Source organism: Triticum aestivum, chromosome 6B (assembly GCF_018294505.1).
Source record: "Triticum aestivum cultivar Chinese Spring chromosome 6B, IWGSC CS RefSeq v2.1, whole genome shotgun sequence".
NCBI lineage: Eukaryota > Viridiplantae > Streptophyta > Magnoliopsida > Poales > Poaceae > Triticum > Triticum aestivum.
The window spans coordinates 13,589,502-13,613,036 of NC_057810.1; the positions used below are offsets into that span (position 1 = coordinate 13,589,502).

The 23,535-nt window shown below is 49.9% G+C and overlaps 1 protein-coding gene across 1 annotated transcript; it reads right to left on the minus strand.

Moving 5' to 3' along the window:
* Positions 1-56: 56 nt before the first annotated feature.
* Positions 57-23,051, minus strand: LOC123138608 (ent-kaurenoic acid oxidase-like). The gene is made up of 10 exons (XM_044558563.1): positions 23,036-23,051; positions 3,710-4,308; positions 3,433-3,582; positions 3,064-3,342; positions 2,887-2,976; positions 2,425-2,503; positions 2,167-2,272; positions 482-488; positions 262-380; positions 57-159 (listed from the first exon to the last, which is right to left on the minus strand). The coding sequence occupies exons 1-10, from the start codon at positions 23,049-23,051 to the stop codon at positions 57-59; spliced, it is 1,548 nt and encodes a 515-aa protein (XP_044414498.1).
* Positions 23,052-23,535: the final 484 nt, after the last annotated feature.

Sequence of the window (23,535 nt, forward strand, 5' to 3'; positions counted from 1 at the left end):
TTTTCAAGCATATGGAATGAGCAACAGACACGATGACCCACATATAACATCACCGGTCACATACTTGTACAGAGTCTACTAAAAGCCATTGGTGCGTTATCTTCTGGCCTGGGGGTTGGGAAGTACACAGTCCTTGCGTTAGGATTAAGTAACTTCCATCTGAAACAAGTGAAAACAATTATAAGACAACGCCACGAATGCAAATTAGTTAATGAGTAAGTGTGTGAGGTAAGCGAGTACTGTCATAGTACATGCACTTACTCGCAGCCAAGAGATAGATGGTATAGCATGATTGTGATCTGCAGCCTTGCCATCATGTTGCCTGCGCAGGCCCTATAACCTCCGCCGAACGGCCGGTATGTGCCTGGCTTTGCCGGTTCCTGCTCAGTTGATTACTGGTCACTCACCAGAAGAACACACATATACTGTGCTTAGACTTATATATCATGCACGCGTGTACATAATAGAGATTGTGACTTACATCCCATCTATCAGGATTTTTTTTTTTTGAAACAAGGCAAAAGATTTGCCATTTTCATTGATTAAGGAGAAGAGAGTTGCCCGGTTAATTAGAGGAAAACCGGGCGAAAACCTAGATACAAACCCCATAAGGGGCACACACGGACGACCTGGCCACAACAACGCCAAACAGTCGACCCCAACGTCGAGGACATGGCAGCTCCGATTTGCTGACGAGCATCACAGGAGAAAGTTGCAAGCCTCGCACCGACCTAGACCAATGCAACACCCTGAGAGCACCGCACGCTGAAAACCGCCCTCATGGAGTCATCGTTGCCGCAGCGGCCTCGCCTCCCGCAACTCCGACTTCTCTGTCACAGCCAGAAACCAGCATGGGCACACCCATTGGCACACCGGACCTTCGACATCAAAAGGACAAGCCGCGACTCAGGCTCTGCTCGCCATCATCATCGTTGCCACATGCGTTGCAACGCCACACCAACCTCACCGCCGGCCGGGCACCTGCCGACCGCGATGTCGTGCACGTCCAGCCTGCAGGAAGCACAAAAGGGACCAAGATCTCCAAGACGGCGCCCCCAAGAGGGAAAACGACGTTGAGACGACGCCGCCGCCTGATCCAACCAGGATCCTGACTTTCGCCCGGAGATCTTGACCCGAGAGATGAGGATGCACAAATCACCACGACGGCGCCTCCAAGGAAGAAAGCGACGCCCACGAGCGCCGCCGCCGCCGGCCAGCTAGCACCGGTCAAGCTTTCGCCCGGATCAGCAACACCACCACTCCCACGCGGTCGACCGACGCCAACCAGCACCTCCACTGACTCGCACACCCCCTCCACAGCAACCGCGCCATCGCCACGCAGGGACCACCACCACGCCTCGCTGCCGAGCCAATCGAGCTGCCCAGACATGAGACGAGCCTCCCTCCACCAAGCACACCGCGGCCGCCGCGTCGCCCGCGCGAACTCCACGGCCGCCGACACATCAACCACCGTCCCGGGGCCGCCGCCCCGGAGTCCAACATCGCCACGCCAGGCCCGGGGATAGGAGGTCGCCCCGCCGTGTCGCAGCCACCGCACCACGCAGTCACCGCATCGTAGCAGGAAACCACCACTGGCAGGCCGAATCCGACCACGCCCGGCCAGATCCGGCCGCAGCCAGCGCTCCCGTGGACCACCAATGCTCCACCGAGGCTCCCGCGCCACCACGCCGAGCGGAGCCGGAGACCATGACGGGGAGCAACCTTGGGCTGCAGGGGCCAGCCCGGAGCAGCGGAGCAGCGCCGCCCCCGCTCTCGAAGACAACGACCGAGAGGTCCCGCCGCCGCCGCACCACCAGGGCTTTGCCCGGCAACGCCTCCGGCGGCGGCGAGAGGAGAAGGAGGCGCAGGGGGGCCTGCTCGAGCTTGCAGGGGCGCCCCGGTGCGGCCCGGCGCGGCCGCACGGGAGCGGGACAGGGAGAGGGGAAGGGCCCGACTCGAACTCCGCGGGAAGAGAGAGCCGGTGAAGACGGCGCCGGGCTTCGGGATGGATGGAGAGAGGACGCCGAGAGGGTCCCGGATCTGTGCTTGGCTGGGCCGGAGGTGGCCGGAGGAGGGAGATCAGCCGGCGGCGGCGGCGGTCCCTGCGCGAGCGCGAGCGCGAGCGCGAGAGCTACCTAGCGCGAGGCTCGTTCGAAGCTGACTAACGAACCTCTATCAGGATTGAAGCTTAGTGGATCTTTGAAGTACTTGGCATCGGTGTGAACCGACCGGAGCCACACAATGACCCTCCACCCTTCGGGTATCGTGTAACCTGAACCCATGATGCATTGGTTTGACTAAAAATGACAAGTGATATAATGTACATCCAGCCTCTCCAAAGGTTGAGAAAAATAAATACATATACAGATGGAAGTGAATGATCTAGCATATATTGACTATTGTGCTATACACACATGCACTTACCTTCATACTCGACGTCTTTGAGTGCCACACGATGGACCATTGGAGCAAAATTAGTGACTCGAATGGCTTCCTCGACTACCTGCAGTTAGGGGTACAGATAAGTGAATTACAAAATGTACTAGACTAACACAACTCATTTATAGCTAAATCGTCCAGGTTCGCATATGAGGAGGGGTTGATCGGGCACCGCCTTGCAGTATGTTGCATCGTAATATATACATGTTTTGTTACATATGGTGTCATTGATTACAAATCCAAAAACAATATAAGTAATCCAAGTTAGTTTTACATACTGAAGTGAAAGTTGGAATATATAGAATGTGATTGGTGATGAGTTTTCCTTTGCAGTTTCGTTTTCAGGTCATGTGTGGCGGCATGTTGTGTTGTTCTCTGTAAACGCATCACTGATTTAACGCCGGGCCTCAGCTTCCTTACTGTAAAAAAATGTTTGTACTTTAGTACCTTAGCAGTGTACTTGAGCTTGGAGATGTCGTCGTAGGTAATAAAGCTGGAGGCTCCATTGTTCGCTCTTCTCACCGCTGCAGTCTCTTCCTGCCACAACAACGTGACTGGTTTAGGTAACCAGTCCAGCTTACGGCCTTGCTAATTAATTCAATAACTAATTAAAGGATTACGTACCCGCAACTTGGCTAGGATATCCGGTGACTTGGCCAAGTGGTAGGATGCCCACATTGCAGCGGTGGCCGTTGATTCGTAAGCCGCCATGACCAGGGATCCTATGCTGTCCACCACCTCATCATCGCTCAGCTTCTTCCCCTGCTCGTCCTGTGTTTCCATCAGCCTGCTCATCAGATCACCATCTTCTTGTTGCCGATCACCCAGTGTCGCGGCCGTCGTCTTCTTCGCCCTCCTCCTTTCGAGCTCCTCGCGGAATACGGCGTTGAGCTTCCTGCGGCACTGAAGCAGCAGTTGCAGGAAGGTGCACGCGTTGTTAAAAATTAATGCCAGAAATGTGGAAAGGACAAGGAAGCAGCAAGTGAATTTTACCATGAGACCGTGGTGAGATGCTGTGCCTGGAATGTTCAACGGAAATGCCATGATCCCGTCTACCAGGCCAACGAACAATTTCTCCATCTTTTCCGTGAATGGCGATGGGTCCAGGCTTATGAATGTCTTGCATATGTTGCCGAACATGACCTGGAGAATACACAAACGACATGACTTGGTTACAAGAGGAAATTGACATTGGATAAATCAAGCACTAGACCAACTGTAGTACTATGATGGAGTAGTTAACTAACTAGCTAGGTTCCAAGTGTGTTACCTTCTTCATCTCTGGGACTGCGATGATGGTCCCTTTGTCCGCCCACGTCCGCAACGCCGCCTCCACACGTGGCTGCACCATCCGCGCGAAGGTCCGCAGTGGCTCCGGCTGGTTGACTGCCGCGACGATGCAGCCGCGGAGCCTAGTGTGCTGCCTACCCTCGATGTTGGGGAGGGACGTGAGGCCGAGCAACTCGGGCATGGGCCACCGGCCAGCGAAGCTATCTGTGGATTGCAGGACGAACTTGTTGGCCGCCGGCGAGCAGACGATGACGGCCGGCGAGCCAAAGAGGTGCGTCCTGTATATGTTCGATCCCTCCCCGTACGCCTTCCTCTTTGCCTCGACGAAGCCGTCAGGGCGGCGAGCGACCTTGAAGTACCACATCATCGCTGCGCTCTCGCCGAGCACGGGGATGCCCATGTGGCCAGGCGGGAGACGTCGACCACGATGAGCGGGGTTGAGCGTGAAGGCGGCACGGTGGAATACATCGGTGCAGTGCCAAAGTACCAAGGCGAGCAACGGGGTGGCCGTGAAGATGAGGGCGCACCACCATGCTAAACCCCATTCACCCATTGCCACTAAAATTGCTCCTTGGTTTTCTGTGTACACCGGAGTAGTATGTAGTATATGATGCACGAGTTGCTGGAAGCCTCCCCTATGGTTATATGTATATACCTCCTTTTAATTTGTCCTACATTAGTGTTTTTTTCCAGGAAATGTCGCGCATTAGTTGGATCTACTATACTAGAGGGAAATAATCCTCTTTAGGCTATGTTTGGTTGTTATGGGAGATAGTGCCTCGGAAGAGAGGCCCTGGTCGAAATATTCTTGACAAAATGAAAACCACGTGGAAGATTCACATCACCATTTCAGGGCATCAGAGGGGTGGGGATTTATTTCTGTCACTTCTTCCCCCGCGAGGTGCTGGGGCTATGCATCTGGATCAAGCACGCCATGCACCTGCTCCATCCTATATCTAGTTCATGTGGCCGTCGAGCGCGTTATCCGGCAGCCATGAATAACTGCACCAGTCACCTACAGGAAGCCATGGAGAAGCAGCGCAACATGCGCCGTCGCTCCCGCCAGAGTGGCGGACCGTGGAGATGGAGGTGGAGGGGGGAGAGGGAGGGTGGGGGGTCTTGCCGAAGAAGGGCGGAGCATTGGACGGAGGAGGACGGAGCGCTTGATCTTGCGCCGCCACTTCTCATTCGCGAGAACGAGCAACGAGGGTTTCCTCCCCGACCTCATCAGGCGTGGAAGCCTCACTGTCGGTGTCAAAACCGGCGGATCTCGGGTAAGGGGTCCCGAACTGTGCATCTGAGGCTAATGGTAACAGGAGGCGGGAGACACGATGTTTATCCAGGTTCGGGCCCTCTCGATGGAGCTAATACCGTACTTCCTGCTTGATTGATCTTGATGATATAAGTATTACAAGAGTTGATCTACCACGAGATCGTAGAGGCTAAACCCTAGAAGCTAGCCTATGGTGTGATTGTTGTTGTCCTACGGACTAAACCCTCTGGTTTATATAAACACCGGAGGGGGCTAGGGTTACACAGAGTCGGTTACAGAGAAGGAGATCTATACATCCGGATTCCCAAGCTTGCCTTCCACGCCAAGGTGAGTCCTATCTGGACACGGGACGAAGTCTTCAATCTTGTATGTTCATAGTCCAACAGTCCGGCAAAAGTACATAGTCCGGCTGTCCGAGTACACCCTAATCCAGGACTCCCTCAGTAGCCCTTGAACCAGGCTTCAATGACGATGAGTCCGGCACGCATATTGTCTTCGGCATTGCAAGGCGGGTTCTTCTCCAAATCTAGAGTACCTGTTATAACGAGTAGTGTTCGGCTTCCCATTAACGCCATATCCCTCAGCTTCTGTGCTTTTAATAATGGCTATTTCCACGTGTCGAGCGAGTGCGAAAGTTGGGGCATTTTTACATTTGCCACCCTGACCATGTAAGTAAACCATCTATTTAAAGAGACGGGGATCCTCAAATCCAAATCACACCATCTTCCCCCAGCGAGTATCCATCGGAGCGCGCCTGGAAAAATCCATTCCATCATGGCCGGTCGTCGTGGCTCCTCTTCTCCCTCCCGTAGCACTAAGCCAAGTGATTGGGAGAAGTGTTCCATCGCCCATAGCCGATTGGTAGAGTTGCAGACCTAGGGGTTTCTCCCACCTGTGTACATGGTCCCCGTCCGAGCCGGACTTGCCACTTATAATGGCGGGGAGCAAGCGAAGAGTTTTCCCAACCCATCCAAGGGGGAGCGGGTATGCCTTGTCCCTTGCTGAGGGGACTCGGATTTCCAATCCATCCGTTCCTCCGCGGACTCCTGGAGTTCTATGGCCTCCAGCTACATAACTTCACTCCCGCTTCCATTTTACACATCGCCGGCTATGTCGCCTTTTGCGAGCTGTTTCTGGGATGCGAAGCTCATTTCAAGCTATGGAAGAGGCTATTCTGCCTCGTTCCCCGTACTCAAGAGGGGTCAATATATCAAGTGGGCGGAGCCGAAATATGGCGCATCACCGAGACCGGATACATGTCCGGTACTCCGAAGAAGACATCCGAAGATTGGCCTTCGAAGTGGTTTTATATGGAGGACATCCCCCTTCCGGACCGTATTCGGATGGGACTTCCTAAGTTTGCAAATTCCCCGTTGAAGAAACGCTACAGCTGGCGCCCCCGGAGCCCCAGGAGGAAGATAACAGAGAGGTCCTTTTCGTGATGGACAGGATAAAAACGCTGGCCAAATCAGGATTGGCAATAATTGAGGTTATGTCAATATGCTTAACGCGGGGGTACAGCCACTTCAGTATGGGGGAAAACCCATGTGGCACTTCAATGGAGAAGACGACGCCACCCGCTGCGGTCGTAAAGGCCTGGACTACGTTGCCGCTCTGGCGAAGGTACTGTCCAATTTATACAATGGAGAAGAAGAGGAGTTCATCCGTATTAAGCCACGGGATGGATTCTCCATGTACAACCCTCCAAGCTGGGTGAGCTGTTATCTTTTACTCTAGTCCTTACCGTATTCTCCATCGTAAATATTTTCCTTGCTAATTCATACCAGGAATTGCGAAAAGCTGTGAGGGAGATCCACAGGCCGTCTCCACAGCCAGAGGACCCCGAACGGGCCCTTGACCCCGGACTTGAAGAAGATCCGGACACATTTGTGGAGCTCGTCGACGGGATATTTTATCAGTTAAGCTGTGATGGTGCCTTGGTGGCTATCATAGCCGATTACCCAGGCCTACTCCCTGCATCGCATGTAAGTAAAAACGGAGTCCCAACTTTCAAGAAGGGTCCCTTCTTTGCACCTTACCCACTGCGCACATATTGCGTTTTACAGGGAAGGCTATCGGGGCACCGTGCCGAACCCGCGGTGACTCATCAACAAAGAGCACCGAAGTCAGGTCGGCTTAAGAGGAAAGCGGTCAGGACCGAGATGCCGTCGCAGAGGTATGATTAACAATCTGCTACGTGATTATCGTCCTTAAACTATAACAATGTCCGTGGTTCCCTGGCAGAAAGAGCGCTCACCGGACTATATCCGGAGAGCCTGCCGGTCACGGCTCCACCAGCCGGACTCTAGGGCCGGACTCAAGGGCATAGATTAACGTGGGGACAACGCCGGATGGTCCTCCTACAGAGGATGCGGATAAATTATCGCTACAAACTCCGAAGTGGAGTGCACCATGAATCACAGGCACTGACGGGACACATTACACGACCCTCATTTCTCTGAAGAGGCGTTCAATGCCTTCAACTCGGGGGATGTGTACATCCGAGCTGCTCAAGATGGACTTGCCAGAGCCACAGACCAATACGCAAAGGATATTCGGGTAAGAAAATCTGATAATTATGTATGTCACTAGCCCCTGAGATTTAAGGATCATTGCATGCATAGGTTCTTACAGAGAAGAATACCCAGCTGTCGAAAGAGCTGGAGGAGTGCAAGGCTCAGCTGCGGGCCGCCGTTGCCAGAATGGAGGACTCCAGGAAGGCCCCATCTGGTAATACTTGTCTTGATGGGAACAAATGTAATGACGTGTACTAGTCAGTATTCGGCATGAATGCTAATCTAACAATAGATTCTTCAGAGAAACCCGGAGTGAATCCGGAGATATTACAGGAGGATGAGCAATATGCTAAACGACAGTGAGAGGCTGGCGAGCGAGTGCTTACACGGGTTATTCGGGAGAAAAATGAGCTCCGGGATGCCCATACCCGGCTAGGCGTTGAACTGGGAGCCCAGCTTGCGAACTCCGTAAAGGAGAATAGGAGGCTTCGACGCGACATTTTTAGTAAGTGCTCGAACGAACCTTTATTCAGTTCGGCGAAGAAGCGAGATAAACAAAATTATATATGTTGGTATGCTGACAGGTCACCCCGAAGAGGAGATGCCCCGATCCACAGGTGATCTACTGCGGGAGCTCTCGCAACTCCACGAACAAGTTCGGCAGGTGATGCAGGGTATTGCACAGGCCTTGTGGCCCTCCGTGTCCTTGCCCGGAGGCATGGGAGAGCTCGTGGAGATGCTCAAGGGAGCACGGCAGCGCTTCCAATTATGGAAGATATCAGCCTGCCGACAAGGTGCAAGGAAAGCCTGGGCCATGGTGAAGACGCGATACACCAAGGCTGACCCGAACCACATGGCCGAGGTCGGACCTGTAGGGTCAGATGGGGAAGAGATTCCCGTTAGTCTGGTGTATCACCAGGTAGGATTAGCCGCAAAGTATTCCCAACAGGATTGTAGGCTAGACAGCCTGTTGGATAGTATAGAAGAAGAATTTAGTCAGTCTAAGTGACTGTGTACATCAAATGACATATATTGTCCATAGCCGGATTGTAAATCATTTGTCATGGCGGACCTTTTCGCTTCAGCCTCCGGACCCGATAGTCTGAAGTGTATCCGAATACCCGCTCGGTTATGTAAAACCGGGGTATGCGTGGAAACCAGGCGTAGGGGTCATAAGTGCTTGAATAGACAAGTACCCAACTAGCTATGTTCCAGGGAAAATAGTTCCGTTAAGGGTTCCTTTCCCTGGGTATGCATACATTAATGTGCATGTCCGAACTGTGAAAAGCTACGCAGGATATAAAACATCTGGGGGCATGTGTTCAAATAAGTAAGAAACATCTTTTGTTCACCGATCGAATATTCCCTTAAGAACGCTAGCTTTTGGCTTCACCCAGTCTGAGGTACACATCCGGCTGACCCGGCAGTAACAATCGCAGAGGTGCTCCCCTTATGCCCTAGCCGAATTGACGAGAACGTAGGGCATAAATGACCAAAACTTAAGTCATACCGATGCATATAATGGCAAAAAAGGGCACACATGGAGAAGTGACGCATATGTGGTGGGCATAAAGCCCTGAAGATAATTATATTAAGCTTCTGTGTAAGAAGCCCCCAGGTATATCAAGCACGCATAGTGCGGCGGGAGTGTGCGGTCGGAGCGCACTTGGAGCTTTTAAGGCTATGTATAAAAAAAGGAAGAAAGAGAGAAAGAAAGAGGGTATAACTTAAAAAATAAAGGCGGAGGTAAGGAGACGAACGCATAGTTCGGCACTAGGCGTAGAATCTTCGTAGTCTGGCCGCGTTCCATGGGTTCATCTCGAGTCGATTATCGGATGCATCACGTAGACGGTACGCTCCTCCAGTGATAACTTTATCAATGATGAAGGGATCCTCCCACTTGGGCTTGAGCTTGTCCTTTTTCTTCTTTGGTAGGCGTAGAACGAGTTCGCCAACGTTATAAGTTTTGGCTCGTACTTCTCTGCTTTGATACCTTCGAGCCTGCTGCTGATAGAATGCGGAACGGGCCTTTGCGACGTCGTAGTCCTCCTCCAGGGCATCTAAACTGTCCTATCGATCTATCTCGGCTTCTCTCTCTTCGTACATGCACACTCGAGGTGAGTCATGAATAATATCACAGGGTAGTACTGCCTTTGCGTTGTACACCATAAAAATGGTGTGTACCCGGTGGTTCGATTTGGCATGGTCCGCAGCCCCCATAGTACTGAGTCAAGCTCTTCGACCCAGCGCGTGTCTGATTACTTCAAGGATTGCACTAGTCTGGGTTTGATGCCGCTCATAATAAGAGCATTTTCTTGTTCGACTTAACCGTTTGTTTGGGGGTGATAGACAGAGGCATAATATAGCTTAATGCCCATTTTGCCGCACCAAGTTTTCACTTCGTCGGATGTGAAGTTAGAGCAGTTATCAGTGATGATGCTATGGGGGACACCATAACGGTGTAGGACCGCGGATATGAAGTCTATCACTGGTCCGGATTCGGCCGTTTTTACTGGTTTGGTCTCTATACATTTGGTGAATTTATCTACCATGACCAACAAGTATTTTTTTACGGCTTCCTCCTTTAAGGGGTCCAACCATATCGACCCCCCAGACCGTAAAGGGCCAAGTTATGGGGATTGTTTGGAGGGCGGAAGGAGCCATATGGCTTTGATTTGTGAAAAGCTGGCAACCGACGCAATGTTGGACGAGGTCCTGTGCGTGTGCTAGGGTTGTCGGACAGTAGAAGCCTATACGGAAGGCCTTGCTTATAAGGCCCCGTGCTGTGGCATGATGGCCGCCGAGTCCAGCATGAATTTCGGCCAGTAGCTGCCGTCCCTCCTCTTCGGAGATGCATCTTTGAAGCACTCCGGTCGCGCTTTTCTTATAAAGGTCTCCCTCGTGAACCTTGTAGGCTTTAGAGCGCCGCACAATGCAAGGTGTTTCATTTTGGTCATCTGGGAGTTCTTACCTATTTAGGTAGGCTAAGTACGGTTTTGTCCACGGGGCGATGATAGCCATGATCACGTGGACCGAAGGGGTTATTTTGGTGGCGGAGCCTCCGATTATGTCAGAGTGTTTGAGATTCTGGGGTTGTTTTCGGATCCGGACTGATATTGCCGGAATCCCCTTCCCATACCACGGATGGCTTGAACAGCCTTTCCACAAAGATATTAGGTGGGATGGGGTCGCGCTTAGCGCTGATGCGGGCGAGGATATCCGCCGCTTGATTGTTTTCTCGGATCACATGGTGGAATTCGCGCCCCTCAAACCGAGCTGACATTTTGAGGACGGCATTTCCGTAAGCCGCCATTTTTAGGTCCTTGGCGTCAAAGTCTCCATTTATTTGAGATATTGCGAGGTTCAAGTCCCCATGCACTTCCAGGCATTGAATGCCCATGGAGACGGCCATCCGAAGGCCATGCAATAGAGCCTCATATTTGGCTGCATTGTTAGAGTCTGTATATAATATTTGGAGTACATATTGGACCGTATCTCTGGTGGGGATGTCAGGACAACGCCTGCCCCTAGACCAGCCAGCATCTTAGAGCCGTCAACATGCATGAGCCAATTGGAGTACACGCCGTACTCTTTAGGGAGTTCGGGTTCGGTCCGTTCGGCGACGAAGTCAGCCAGTACTTGTGACTTAATGGCTTGCCGTGGTTTGTATATTATGTCGAACGGGAGGAGCTCGATAGCCCATTTAGCAATCCGGCCCGTGGCATCACGATTATTTGTTATATAATTGAGTGGTACTTCAGAGGCCACCGTTATTGAACACTCTCGAAAGTAGTGTCGTAGTTTCCGGGATGCCATGAAGACCGCGTATGCTATCTTTTGATAATGTGGGTACCGTGACTTGCATGGAGTGAGGACAGTAGATACGTTGTATACCGGCTTTTGAAGCGGGAACTTATGTCCGTCCGTCTCTCGTTCGACGAAGAGCACTGCACTTACAACCTGGTGTGTTGCAGCTATATATAACAGCATGGGTTCGCCGATATTTGGCGTGGCCAGGATTGGATTGCTGTCCAAGAGGGCCTTTATTTCTTCCAGTCCGGCCGTGGCCGCATCCGTCCATTCAAAGTGTTCGGTGCGTCGGAGAAGGCGAAAAAGAGGTAGTGCGTTTTCTCCCAATCAGGAGATAAAGCGGCTTAGGGCCGCCACGCATCCAGTTAATTTATGGATTTGCTTGAGGTCTATTGGGGTAGCCGACTGTGACAGAGCTTGGATTTTATCCGGCTTTGTTTCAATTCCTCTATTTGAAACGATGAAGCCCAGCAGCTTTCCAGCAGGCATGCCGAAAACGCATTTTTCGGATTGAGCTTGATGTCATATGTTCGGAGATTATCGAACGTGAGCCTCAAGTCGTCTATTAAAGATTCGACGTGTCTGGTTTTGATGACCACGTCGTCTACGTATGCCTCCACTGTTTTGCCGATTTGTTTTTCCAGGCATGTCTGAATCATGCGTTGATAGGTTGCACTGGCATTTTTGAGCCCGAAAGAAATGGTGTTAAAATAGAAGGGGCCGTATGGTGTGATGAATGCCATTGCGGAATGATCGGACTCCGCCATCTTGATTTGATGGTATCCGGAGTATGCGTCGAGGAAGCACAATGAGTCGTGTCCTGCGGTAGCGTCGATGATTTGATCAATGCGGGGGAGGGGGAAGGGATCCTTGGGGCAAGCCTTATTGAGGTCCTTGAAATCGACACATAGGCGCCAAGATTTGTCCTTCTTTGGTACCATCACAAGGTTTGCTAGCTAGTCCGGATGTTTTATTTCTCTGATGAATCCGACTTCGAGTAACTTGGCTAGCTCTTCTCCCATGGCTTGTCACTTAGGTTCTGAAAAGCACCGAAGAGTCTGCTTGACCGGCTTGTATCCCTTCAGTATATTTAGGCTATGTTCAGCCAGCCTGCGTGGGATACCTGGCATGTCTGAAGGATGCCAGGCGAAGATGTCCCAATTCTCACGCAAGAACTATCGCAGTGCGGCGTCAATTGTGGGGTTAAGTTGTGCCCCAATGGATGATATTTTTATAGGGTCCGTTGGGTGGACCTGGAATTTGACTATTTCGTACGCTGGTTTTAAAGAGGTGGACTTGGGTTGTTTGTCGAGTATCACGTCGTCCCTGTCCATTGTGGAGCGCAGCATAGTTAGTTCTTCGGCTGCGAGGGCTTCGGATAGTGCCTCAAGGGCCAGTGCGGCGGTTTTATTTTCAGCGCGGATTGCCACGTCCGGATCACTAACTAGAGTGATGATTCCGTTGGGCCCGGGCATCTTGAGGTTTATGTACCCATAATGGGGTATGGCTTGGAAGCTCGTGAATGCATCCCTCCCTAAAAAAGCGTTGTATCCGCTACTGAACGGGGCCACTTGGAATGTGATTTCTTCGGACCTATATTTTCTAGCGTGCCGAATACCACATCTAGTGTGATTTTTCCCGCACATCGTGCCTCCCGACTAGGAATGATTCCTCTGAAGGTCTTGCTGCTTTGCTCAATGCGGCTTTTGTCTATTTCTATTTTGTTAAGAGTTTCCTCGTAGATGAGGTTTAATCCACTGCCACCGTCCATGAGCACTTTAGTAAGCCGGAAGCCATCCACAATTGGACTAAGGACCAGAGCGGCTGGTGCTGGAATTGAGGTTCGTTACTGACACTGAAGGTTATGGCCGTGTCGTTGCATGGATTTATTGCTGCAACATGGCAGACTTTGGCGAGGCTGCGGAGTGCTCACTTCCGCCTATTATTTGAGGCAAAGGTCTCGAAGACTGTCAATACTGTATTGATATTTTCCGCGGGATGATGCTCTGCAGTATTGTTGATGAGGAGATCCTCGCCGCTCTTGGCCACCTGCCGGAGTATTCAACATGCTCTAAGCCTGTGTGTTGGTATGGTATCCGGCGTGCTATGAATTTTGCATGGTCCATTGAGTCATCCCTCCAATACGGTTCCACGCCCCGTAGTGGGATTTGGTTTCTTGTCAATTGGATCGGGTGACTTGCGAGAGTGCACCCTTTTAGTTTGGATATGGGGTTTAGTGAGAGCCGGAGGATCCCAGAATTTTGTTTGTGTTTTCCAGGCGCTTTTCATCGCACATTATTTTTGTACTATGGCCGCCAAGTCAGCGAAGTGTTCTATGTCACGGTGAATTATGGCGTTAAGGATTCCCATGTCCATGCAATTTTTGCAAAAAAATGAAATTGCGTCTTCCTCGCGACAGTCCTTAACCTTTTTCATTACAAGGAGGAATATGACCCAGAAGTGATGTACTGTCTCTTGGGGCTCTTGTCTAATGTGGGAAAGATCACTTGTATCTGGATGGGTAGGTAGATTTAAGTCCAAACCCTGACCCGATCTGAGACCCAAGGGCAAAGGAGCTTACGAGCTTGGCAGTTCGGGCTCCGGGATGTTGCCCAGTTTTATTGGCCCGCTGTCCGATTGTAGGTTCGGAGCTTGGGCCATGTCCTCCCATAGACGGGTATCCGACTCGGAGAGCTCGGGAATCCGGACATAGTTCGTCCTCAAAATAAAGGAAGAATCGCCGCATTATTCCTCCACCACCGCTATCTGATGGGTGACCAGCGGAGAGTTAATCTCCCTTTGGTCGGGTTTAAGCCCGATCTGATCATAGTCCGTAGCGTCTCCCAGAGCGGCGATGCGATCCAAGAGCTTGTTCAGGGAGGAGAGCTCCATTGGATCCATCTGCTCGGCGAATACCGAGCTGGCGTGGAGGTTGTTTTTGATGACCTGAGAAGTCATCGTCGGCGCGGCGGCCGAACGGGCGGTCATGATGAAGCCGCCTAGTTGGAGAGTTTGGCCTACAGCCAGAGCTCCCCCAGAGGTCATGTTGTCCTTGACAAAAAGGCAAGTCTTCAAGCCTTAACACGACCGCACAGTGGAACTCTCAATTAAAGCATCAATGTCGGTGTCAAAACCGACGGATCTCGGGTAGGGGGTTCCGAACTGTGCGTCTGAGGCTAATTGTAACAGGAGGCGGGGGACACGATGTTTACCCAGGTTCGGGCCCTCTCGATGGAGGTAATACTGTACTTCCTGCTTGATTGATCTTGATGATATAAGTATTACAAGAGTTGATTTACCACGAGATCGTAGAGGCTAAACCCTAGAAGCTAGCCTATGATACGATTCGTTTTTGTCCTATGAACTAAACCCTCCGGTTTATATAGACACCGGTGGGGGCTAGGGTTACACAGAGTCGGTTACAGAGAAGGAAATCTATACATCCGGATTCCCAAGCATGCCTTTCACGTCAAGGAGAGTCCCATCCGGACACGGGACGAAATTTTCAATCTTGTATCTTCATAGTCCAACGGTCCGACCAAAGTATATAGTCCGGCTGTCCGAGTACCCCCTAATCCAGGACTCCCTCACTCACCCAGGGAAAACTCATGGAAAGAGCAGGTCTACCCAGGTCTGATGGGACTTCAAATGCCCTGGTGGACCTCCCAGGGATAAATCCGCTCGTGGTTTCCTGGCCCAGGGAATAGGCACGGATCCCCCGGGATTGCCTGAAACCTAATGAGGCCTTAGGGTAACATCTCGTCACCTCTCCACCTCAGACTGGTCAGAGGATCGTCCACTACTAAAGAATACGTGGTAACTCTCCCTCAAAGAAGGAAAGAAAGTTTTCGCAAAAAAAAGGCTAGAACCTGATGTGGTAACTACTCCTTTTAGGCCTTGTACAATGCAAAATTCTGAGAGATATACTTGTAAAAATGAACCGGTCTTTTCTGAAGCATTGTGCTTATTTTGTACTAGTATAGATGCTTACTCAGGCATCTCTGTTATAGTAATAAGCATGGATGCTTAAACAGAAAGTGGTTTGTGTTTACCCAGGCATCTCTGTTATTCAAATGTACATGGGGGACTTGTCAAGGGATTAGACTTGGAAACTTGATTGTTAATGCAACCCATATTTGATGTGTGGTTGGAACTAGTAATGGCCTCTCTAGATGGAGTTCCATTCCCGGTGTTAATTAACAGGAGGACTAGGGTCAGATATGTAGAAATTGGCCTGCTTAAATCCTGTTTTCTTTTCCTGCTCAACTTATTTTTCATTAACAAAACAATGAATTATTTGTATTGTACTCCTCAAAGTCCCATTCCCTATCAGTAATTCATTCGAATCAAACTTGTTCTAAAATGAGTAAACTGTATTTCAAGATATTTTACGTATTAATATTTTACCCCCAAAAAACCAGCCATTTACATGTTACTAGTATAGTCTAACAGCCATCCCGCGACTGTTACTATTGCACAAAGAGAGGATACATAGAGAACAAATTAACGGTTGGGTGGTTACGACGATGATGATATATCCAGCCCACTAGGGATTAAACCCCATGATTCACGAATTGATGTCTCATTAATGCAAATTTTATTTCTCCGGGAACGATGTATCACTAGTAGAAAAGGGGGCAGTGGTCCAGGCCGGGTCAGCCCATTAGTCCCGGTTGAATCCAGAACCGGGACCAATGGGGGCATTGGACCGGTTCGTGAGCCCCGGGGGCCGGCCGGGCCACGTGGGCCATTGTTCCCGGTTCGACTGGACCTATTGGTCCCGGTTGGTGGGACGAACCGGGACCAATGCGCCTCGCTCCTGGCCCACCATCATTGGTCCCGGTTGGTGGCTTGAACCGGGACCAAAGGCTGCCCTTTAGTCCCGGTTCGTGGCACGAACCGGGACCAATTAGTTGCCTATATATACCCCTCGCCCGCGAGCAGAGCTCTCCCAGTGCTTTGTTTTTCGTGGCCGGCGAGGGGAGAGCTTTGTGATGCTCTAGCTCACCTCCTATGCACACGAGGTGTTCGATGGAATGCCCGAGCCACACTACTTAAGCTTTCTCCTCTCCAAGCTCGACGTACAAGCTCCATTTTCCTTAATATTTGTCTAGGTTTAGCGGTCCGTCACGTCCCGTCCCCGTCTTCACCGTCGTCGATCGCCCGCGCTGATCTCGTCGCCGGCACCACCGTGGTGAGCCTCTTGTTCTTATCTTCTTTCTGAAAGGAAAAAAAATTTCTTACTTGTATGTTTATATAGATACTTGTATAATTTTCTTACTTTTATTATTGCATCTTATATAGTGCGATGGTTTTGGTATCCGCCCCCGTCGGCCCTCGTCCTGTCTATGATTCGGATGTGGTATATATTATCTTTTCATAACTATTGTTTCATTTATTGTTTATGACAATTATGCCGACCAACATGACATAGATTTTATTTATCTAGGAGGTTGTTGAACCGGAAATTCCAACCGACCCTATTGTCGAGAGGTTAAATTTAGTTGAAGAACAAAACAATTTATTAAAGGAAAAAATTAGAAAAATTGAGGAGGAGAAGATGATATTGGAGGTGCATGTTGTGGATGTCGTCGATGATCACAAGATCAAGATGGATGCAATGCGCATGAAAATTAGAAAGATTAGAAAATATGTCGTTCATACCGAGGCTTGGTATCATTATGCCGTTGGATCAGTTGTTACATTGGTTGCGATTATGATCGCATTTGTTTTCGCATTGAAATGTCTTACATAGTTCCAGTGTATGGTTTAATTAATTTAGATGCTCTGCAGAGTTTTATGTTGTTAGATGGGAACTATGTATGTACTTTGGTTTTAATGTGATGATGAACTTCTATTAATTTGGTCACTTAATTATCTTTTCATGATGTTCTGTAATGATTTTTGACACACTTAATTATATATAATGCACGCAGATGAACCGGCAATGGATGTACGGTTCAAGACACACCTCCGAGTACATTAAGGGCGTGCATGATTTTCTCGAAGTAGCCGAGGCAAACAAGAAGAATGGTTTTATGTGTTGTCCATGCCCTATATGTGGGAATACGAAGTCTTACTCTGACCGGAAAATCCTCCACACCCACCTGCTTTACAAGGGTTTCATGCCACACTATAATGTTTGGACGAGGCACGGAGAAATAGGGGTTATGATGGAAGACGGCGAAGCAGAAGAGTACGATGACAACTATGTGCCCCCTGAATACGGTGATGATACTGAACATCAAGAGGAACCAGATGATGTGCAGGATGATGCTGCGACGGACGAAGCTGCTGAAGATCAAGAGGAATCAGACGATGTGCCCGATGATGATGATCTCCGCCGGGTCATTGTGGATGCAAGGACGCAATGCGAAAGTCAAAAGGAGAAGCTGAAGTTCGATTGCATGTTAGAGGACCACAAAAAAGGGTTGTACCCCAATTGCGAAGATGGCAACACAAAGCTCGGTACCGTACTGGAATTGCTGCAGTGGAAGGCAGAGAATGCTGTGCCTAACAAAGGATTTGAGAAGCTACTGAAAATATTGAAGAAGAAGCTTCCAAAGGATAACAAATTGCCTGACAGTACATACGCAGCAAAGAAGGTCGTATGCCCTCTAGGATTGGAGGTGCAGAAGATACATGCATGCCCTAATGACTGCATCCTCTTCTGCGGTGCATACAAGGATCTGAACGCATGCCCGGTATGCGGTGCATTACGGTATAAGATCAGACGAGATGACCCTGGTGATGTTGATGGCGAGCCCCCCAGGAAGAGGGTTCCTGCGAAGGTGATGTGGTATGCTCCTATAAAACCACGGTTGAAACGTCTGTTCAGAAACGAAGAGCATGCCAAGTTGATGCGATGGCACAGTGAGGACCGTAAGAAAGACGGGAAGTTGAGAGCACCCGCTGAGGGGTCGCAGTGGAGAAAAATGGAGAGAAAGTATTGGGATGAGTTTGCAAGTGAGCCAAGGAACGTATGGTTTGCTTTAAGCGCGGATGGCATTAATCCTTTCGGGGAGCAGAGCAGCAATAACAGCACCTGGCCCGTGACTCTATGTATGTATAACCTTCCTCCTTGGATATGCATGAAGCGAAAGTTCATTATGATGCCAGTTCTCATCCAAGGCCCTACGCAACCCGGCAATGACATTGATGTGTACCTAAGGCCATTAGTTGAAGAACTTTTACAGCTGTGGAATGGAAATGGTGTATGTACGTGGGATGAGCACAAACAGGAGGAATTTAACCTAAAGGCGTTGCTGTTCGTGACCATCAACGATTGGCCCGCTCTCAGTAACCTTTCAGGACAGACAAACAAGGGATACCACGCATGCACGCACTGTTTACTTGACACCGATAGTATATACCTGGCAAGCTGCAGGAAGAATGTGTACCTGGGCCATCATCGATTTCTTCCGACCAACCATCAATGTCGAAAGAAAGGAAAGCATTTCAAAGGCGAGGCAGATCACCGGAAGAAGCCCCCATGCGTACCGGTGATCACGTACTTGCTATGGTCAATGATTTACACGTAATCTTTGTAAAGGGTCCCGGCGGACTAGCTGTTCCGAGTGACGCTGGGGGACACGCACCCATGTGGAAGAAGAAATCTATATTTTGGGACCTACCCTACTGGAAAGACCTAGAGGTCCGCTCTTCGATCGACGTGATGCACGTGACGAAGAATCTTTGCGTGAACCTGCTAGGCTTCTTGGGCATGTATGGGAAGACAAAAGATACAGCTGAGGCACGAGAGGACCTACAACGTTTGCACGAAAAAGACGGCATGCCTCCAAAGCAGTATGAAGGTCCTGCCAGCTATGCTCTTACCAAAGAAGAGAAGGAAATCTTCTTTAAATGCCTGCTTAGTATGAAGGTCCCGACTGGCTTCTCGTCGAATATAAAAGGAATAATAAATATGGCAGAGAAAAAGTTTCAGAACCTAAAGTCTCATGACTGCCACGTGATTATGACGCAACTGCTTCCGGTTGCATTGAGGGGGCTTCTACCGGAAAATGAACGATTAGCCATTGTGAAGCTATGTGCATTCCTCAATGCAATCTCTCAGAAGGTGATCGATCCAGAAATCATACTAAGGCTAAGGAGTGATGTGGTGCAATATCTTGTCAGTTTCGAGCTGGTGTTCTCATCATCCTTCTTCAATATCATGACGCACGTCCTAGTTCATCTAGTTGACGAGATTGTCATTCTGGGCCCCGTATTTCTACACAATATGTACCCCTTTGAGAGGTTCATGGGAGTCCTAAAGAAATATGTCCGTAACCGCACTAGGCCAGAAGGAAGCATCTCCATGGGCCATCAAACAGAGGATGTCATCGGGTTTTGTGTTTTCAAATTTGAAAACTAATGGCACTAACAGAAAGTTTATAATTTTCCTAAAACTAAAAGCAAAAATAATTAAAAAATAACGGAGGGATTTGAGGACCTCCCGCTTGAGCACCCTACTAGTGAAGGGGAGACTAGGCTGGGTTCTGCTCCGAAGACTCCATGCCTACGGCGAAAAGAGCTCATCAACCTTCTGAACTGGACGCCTCCGCCTCCTCCTCCGACGACGACGAGTCAGGGCACTCTGCCTCCTCCACCGCCTCCTCCTCCGGCGAGTGACGATCAGGGCATGAGTGGCGGCACTCCGCCTCCTTCTTCGGTGCGTGGCGGCACTCCGCCTCCTTCTCCGCCTGCGCCGGCTCTCCCTAGCAGCCAGCAGCCTCCTCCTTCTCCGCCTCGCCAGCAAGGGCGGAAGAGACCCGCCGCCGCCCCGGCTGCTCCGGCGCGTCGTACTCCTTCTCCTCCGCCTCGTAAGAAAGCATGAAAGAAGACAGATGCTGCAGCCGCTCCGTCTACTCCGGCGTCTAGCAGCACGACCAGAGGCGGGAGGCAATACAAATACGGTCCATCTGTCAAGCCTCTAGAGAAGTTATCGTACGAGAGGTCCGAGGAGGAAAACGATACGACTGTGAGGACCCACGTGAAGGAGTTCTTTGAAGGGGTGAAAGCAAAGAGACATCCACCTCCGGAGGAGAAGGTAGATCCGGTCAAAGCAAAGCGCACTATCGATGCCCTGAGGAAACCACCAAAGTCTCCGCCGAGAACCAACTATGAGCGCATTACTGAACAGACATATCTCCAAGCCCAGCGGTCGGGAACTACTGTCAGTGATAAAAGGTTAAAAGAACGAGCAAAGGGGAAAAAATTGCCTAGCTCGGCGAACAAGCACAGCAATTGTGCCCCCCGCTCAATGTGTCTAATGCTCCTGGGACGGTGGCCGATTATGGCAATCTTGAAGATTACCTGCCTGACGATGCATTTCCTGATTTCATGAAGATGGATGAACACAGATACGAGTACGGGAAGCCTCTTGTCAAAGATGAAAAATCTCTGACAACAATGATGCGAAGATTCCATAGTTGGTACATGAAAACCTGCAGAGAGTCTGAGGGGACGAACAGTTTGTATCTGAACATTAAAGAGGTGCACGACCTCGTTTCAAATGATCTGTTGTGTGTTCCATTTGATGAGTTCTTTGTGTTCTTCAATCAAAAGGTCCACGATAAATTAATGGTCTTTTGCTACTGCCTGTAAGTACTATTTCTGTCAATAAGTCTCTATATATAGCTCGGCTCTTTTATTGCATGTATTTATAATTAATTGTCCTCAATATATTATGCAGATTGAAGATCGTCGAGTGCAAAAAACAAGAAATTTATGATATTGGGTTCATTAACACAAATATCATAGATGTATTTCTGGTTGAAAAGAACGTCAAAGAGGCCGAGGACAACTTGCTATGATCGTTGATCAAAAATCAAAACAAAAATACCATATTCTTTCCTTACAACGGCAAGTGAGTATTACTGTCGTGTGCATATTCAGTTTCCCTTATTACTCGAGCGAGGTTATAATAATGTAATTGATGAGTTATGCATGCGTGCGTAGGTACCATTATATTCTTCTGGAGATTAAGCTTGAGCGTGGACTAGTAATCGTCTTAGACTCGAGACGGAAAGATCCCGAATCCTATGCGGACATGACTGAAATGCTCAGCAAGTAAGTTCAATCGATCATTATCGCACCATATCGGCAACTTTTTGTTCATTTCCTGATATCTCAAGTAATAATAATTATTTTCTTTGTCTTGCAGGGTTTGGAAACAGTTCACCGCAGAAGCTCCGGGACTGCCGAAGGAGCTGCGATATACATACCCGAAAGTAAGTACTACTGGCTAGCTAGTTGCGCGCATCTCTTGTTGATTCTATAGCTATACTTTCATCAATGCCATTTATAATGCTTCATTATCAGTTTGATTGACCTCTATTTCTCGTAAAGTGCTTGTGGCAGGAGGAAGGGAATGATTTCTGTGGATACTACGTGTGCGAGTTCATCCACATCGCGACTTTGAAAAACAAGCGGGGCTACTCTAGAAGGCAATATGAAGTGCGTAAGCAATAATATTCATAATTTCATTTTATTACACCATCATTTCTGTTGAGTTTCATTCATATATATGTATTAATTAACCCCCTTTTTCAAATTAGACGTGGCAGATGCGGAATGAACTCCTAGAACCAGATCGCATGAAAGCAATTCAAGAGGAATTGGCGGGATTCTTTCTTGACCACGTCATCAGTAAAGCCGGAGAATACCATGTGGAAATTGATTTTAAATGCTAGGGGTTTGTAATTAAGAGATCTTATACATATTGTACATGTATGTAGCCAGTAGCGTCGGATACATGATACGAAAACTTGTTGTTCGACCAATCTCTCGGAGAAGGAGAGGTCGATCGATCACTTCTCTCGGTATGCACGACGAACTTCTGTATTGAATGGTTCTCTCGATCACTTATGTATATATAGTACATAGTGTCGACCAAGCATGGACATAAGAGGGGACACTTCTCTCTATTAATTAGCTAGCTAACACAATATATGAAACACCTAAATTAACCCGCCAAAACCCCCAACCCCCCTCCTTTAAAAAAATAAAAACCCTAGCCACTGGAATGCTGACGCGTGGATGCCTTTTGGTCCCGGTTGGAGCCACCAACCGGGACCAAAGGCCCCCTGACTGGGCTCGGCGCACAGAGCCACGTGGAGGCACATTGGTCCCGGTTCGTGTTTGAACCGGGACTAATGGGTGGAGGTATTAGTAACGACCCATTAGTCCCGGTTCATGAACCAGGACTAAAGGCCCTTACGAACCGGGTCTATTAGGTGTTTTTCTACTAGTGTATCCATCAAAGGCTAGGCATCCCTGGTGACTTTTTCAATCTTGAAGGACCTTAACTCTGACCCGATGTCTTGATACTAGAGTTAAAGCCTAGCTAGATATAAGTATTGCTATAGAGACAATACGTGATGCATACTGTTACGGTGGGATGGACTGGCTCTAAGACCCCCGCGTCGCCTCCTTCTCTGGCGACTCGGGGGAGATCCCATCGCGTCGCCGCCGGACTCCCCCTCCCTCCTCCTCGTCTCGCCGCTGCCTGAGGCCCTGCAGGCGAAGCCCGGGCAGGTATGGGGACGGCAGCGGCGGGGCGCTTCCCTGAGTTGGCCTCTCTCTCCCCCGGCCTGGATCTCATTGGCGGCAACCCATCGGATGCCTCGGCTGATCCATGTGGCGGCTGGCCACGAGGTGCCTTGGCCGGATCTGTGGGAGAGGGTGGTGGGGCTGCGGCGCTCACCGGCGGGCGGCGACATGGCGTCGATGCTGGGAGGCCCAGATGCATGGCGGTGGCTGGATGGCGTGCACAAGGTGACGGCGCTCTGGTGATCTTGCGTGGCGCCTTCTTTAGCCGGTGTGATCCCTGGTCTGATTCATATCTCATCGGCCTGCCTCAGGACTTTCCGGCTTAGAAGGATCAAATCCTCCGGCCATGGTGGTCCTATGGTGAAGAAGGTGGACGTGGTGGAGCAGCTACGCTCATTTTTTTTTGGAGGAGATGGAGACTGCGGGCCAAAGCCAGACTTTGACCACGGTCGAAGCCAACGACGACGGCGCCTATGGCGTCGCTACCTTGATGAAGGCGTCGACATGTAATCTCCGGCTTCCCTCCCAGAACACTTGAGGGGAAACCCTAGGTCCGGGTTTGCCCGGATCGGATGATGGCGGCACTTGTTGTCGTGTTCCCCGTTGGGGATATCATCTTGGAGTTGGGCCTAGTTAGCGAGACTAGTGGCGATT

Excerpts from the sequence above, each read along its gene's own strand:
- LOC123138608 (XM_044558563.1), bottom strand. Across the intron at positions 2,504-2,886 it reads AGCTCAAGTACACTGCTAAG|GTAGTCGAGGAAGCCATTCG; the intron begins GTACTAAAGTAC and ends CCCTAACTGCAG. Across the intron at positions 2,273-2,424 it reads CAAAGACGTCGAGTATGAAG|GTTACACGATACCCGAAGGG; the intron begins GTAAGTGCATGT and ends TCATGGGTTCAG.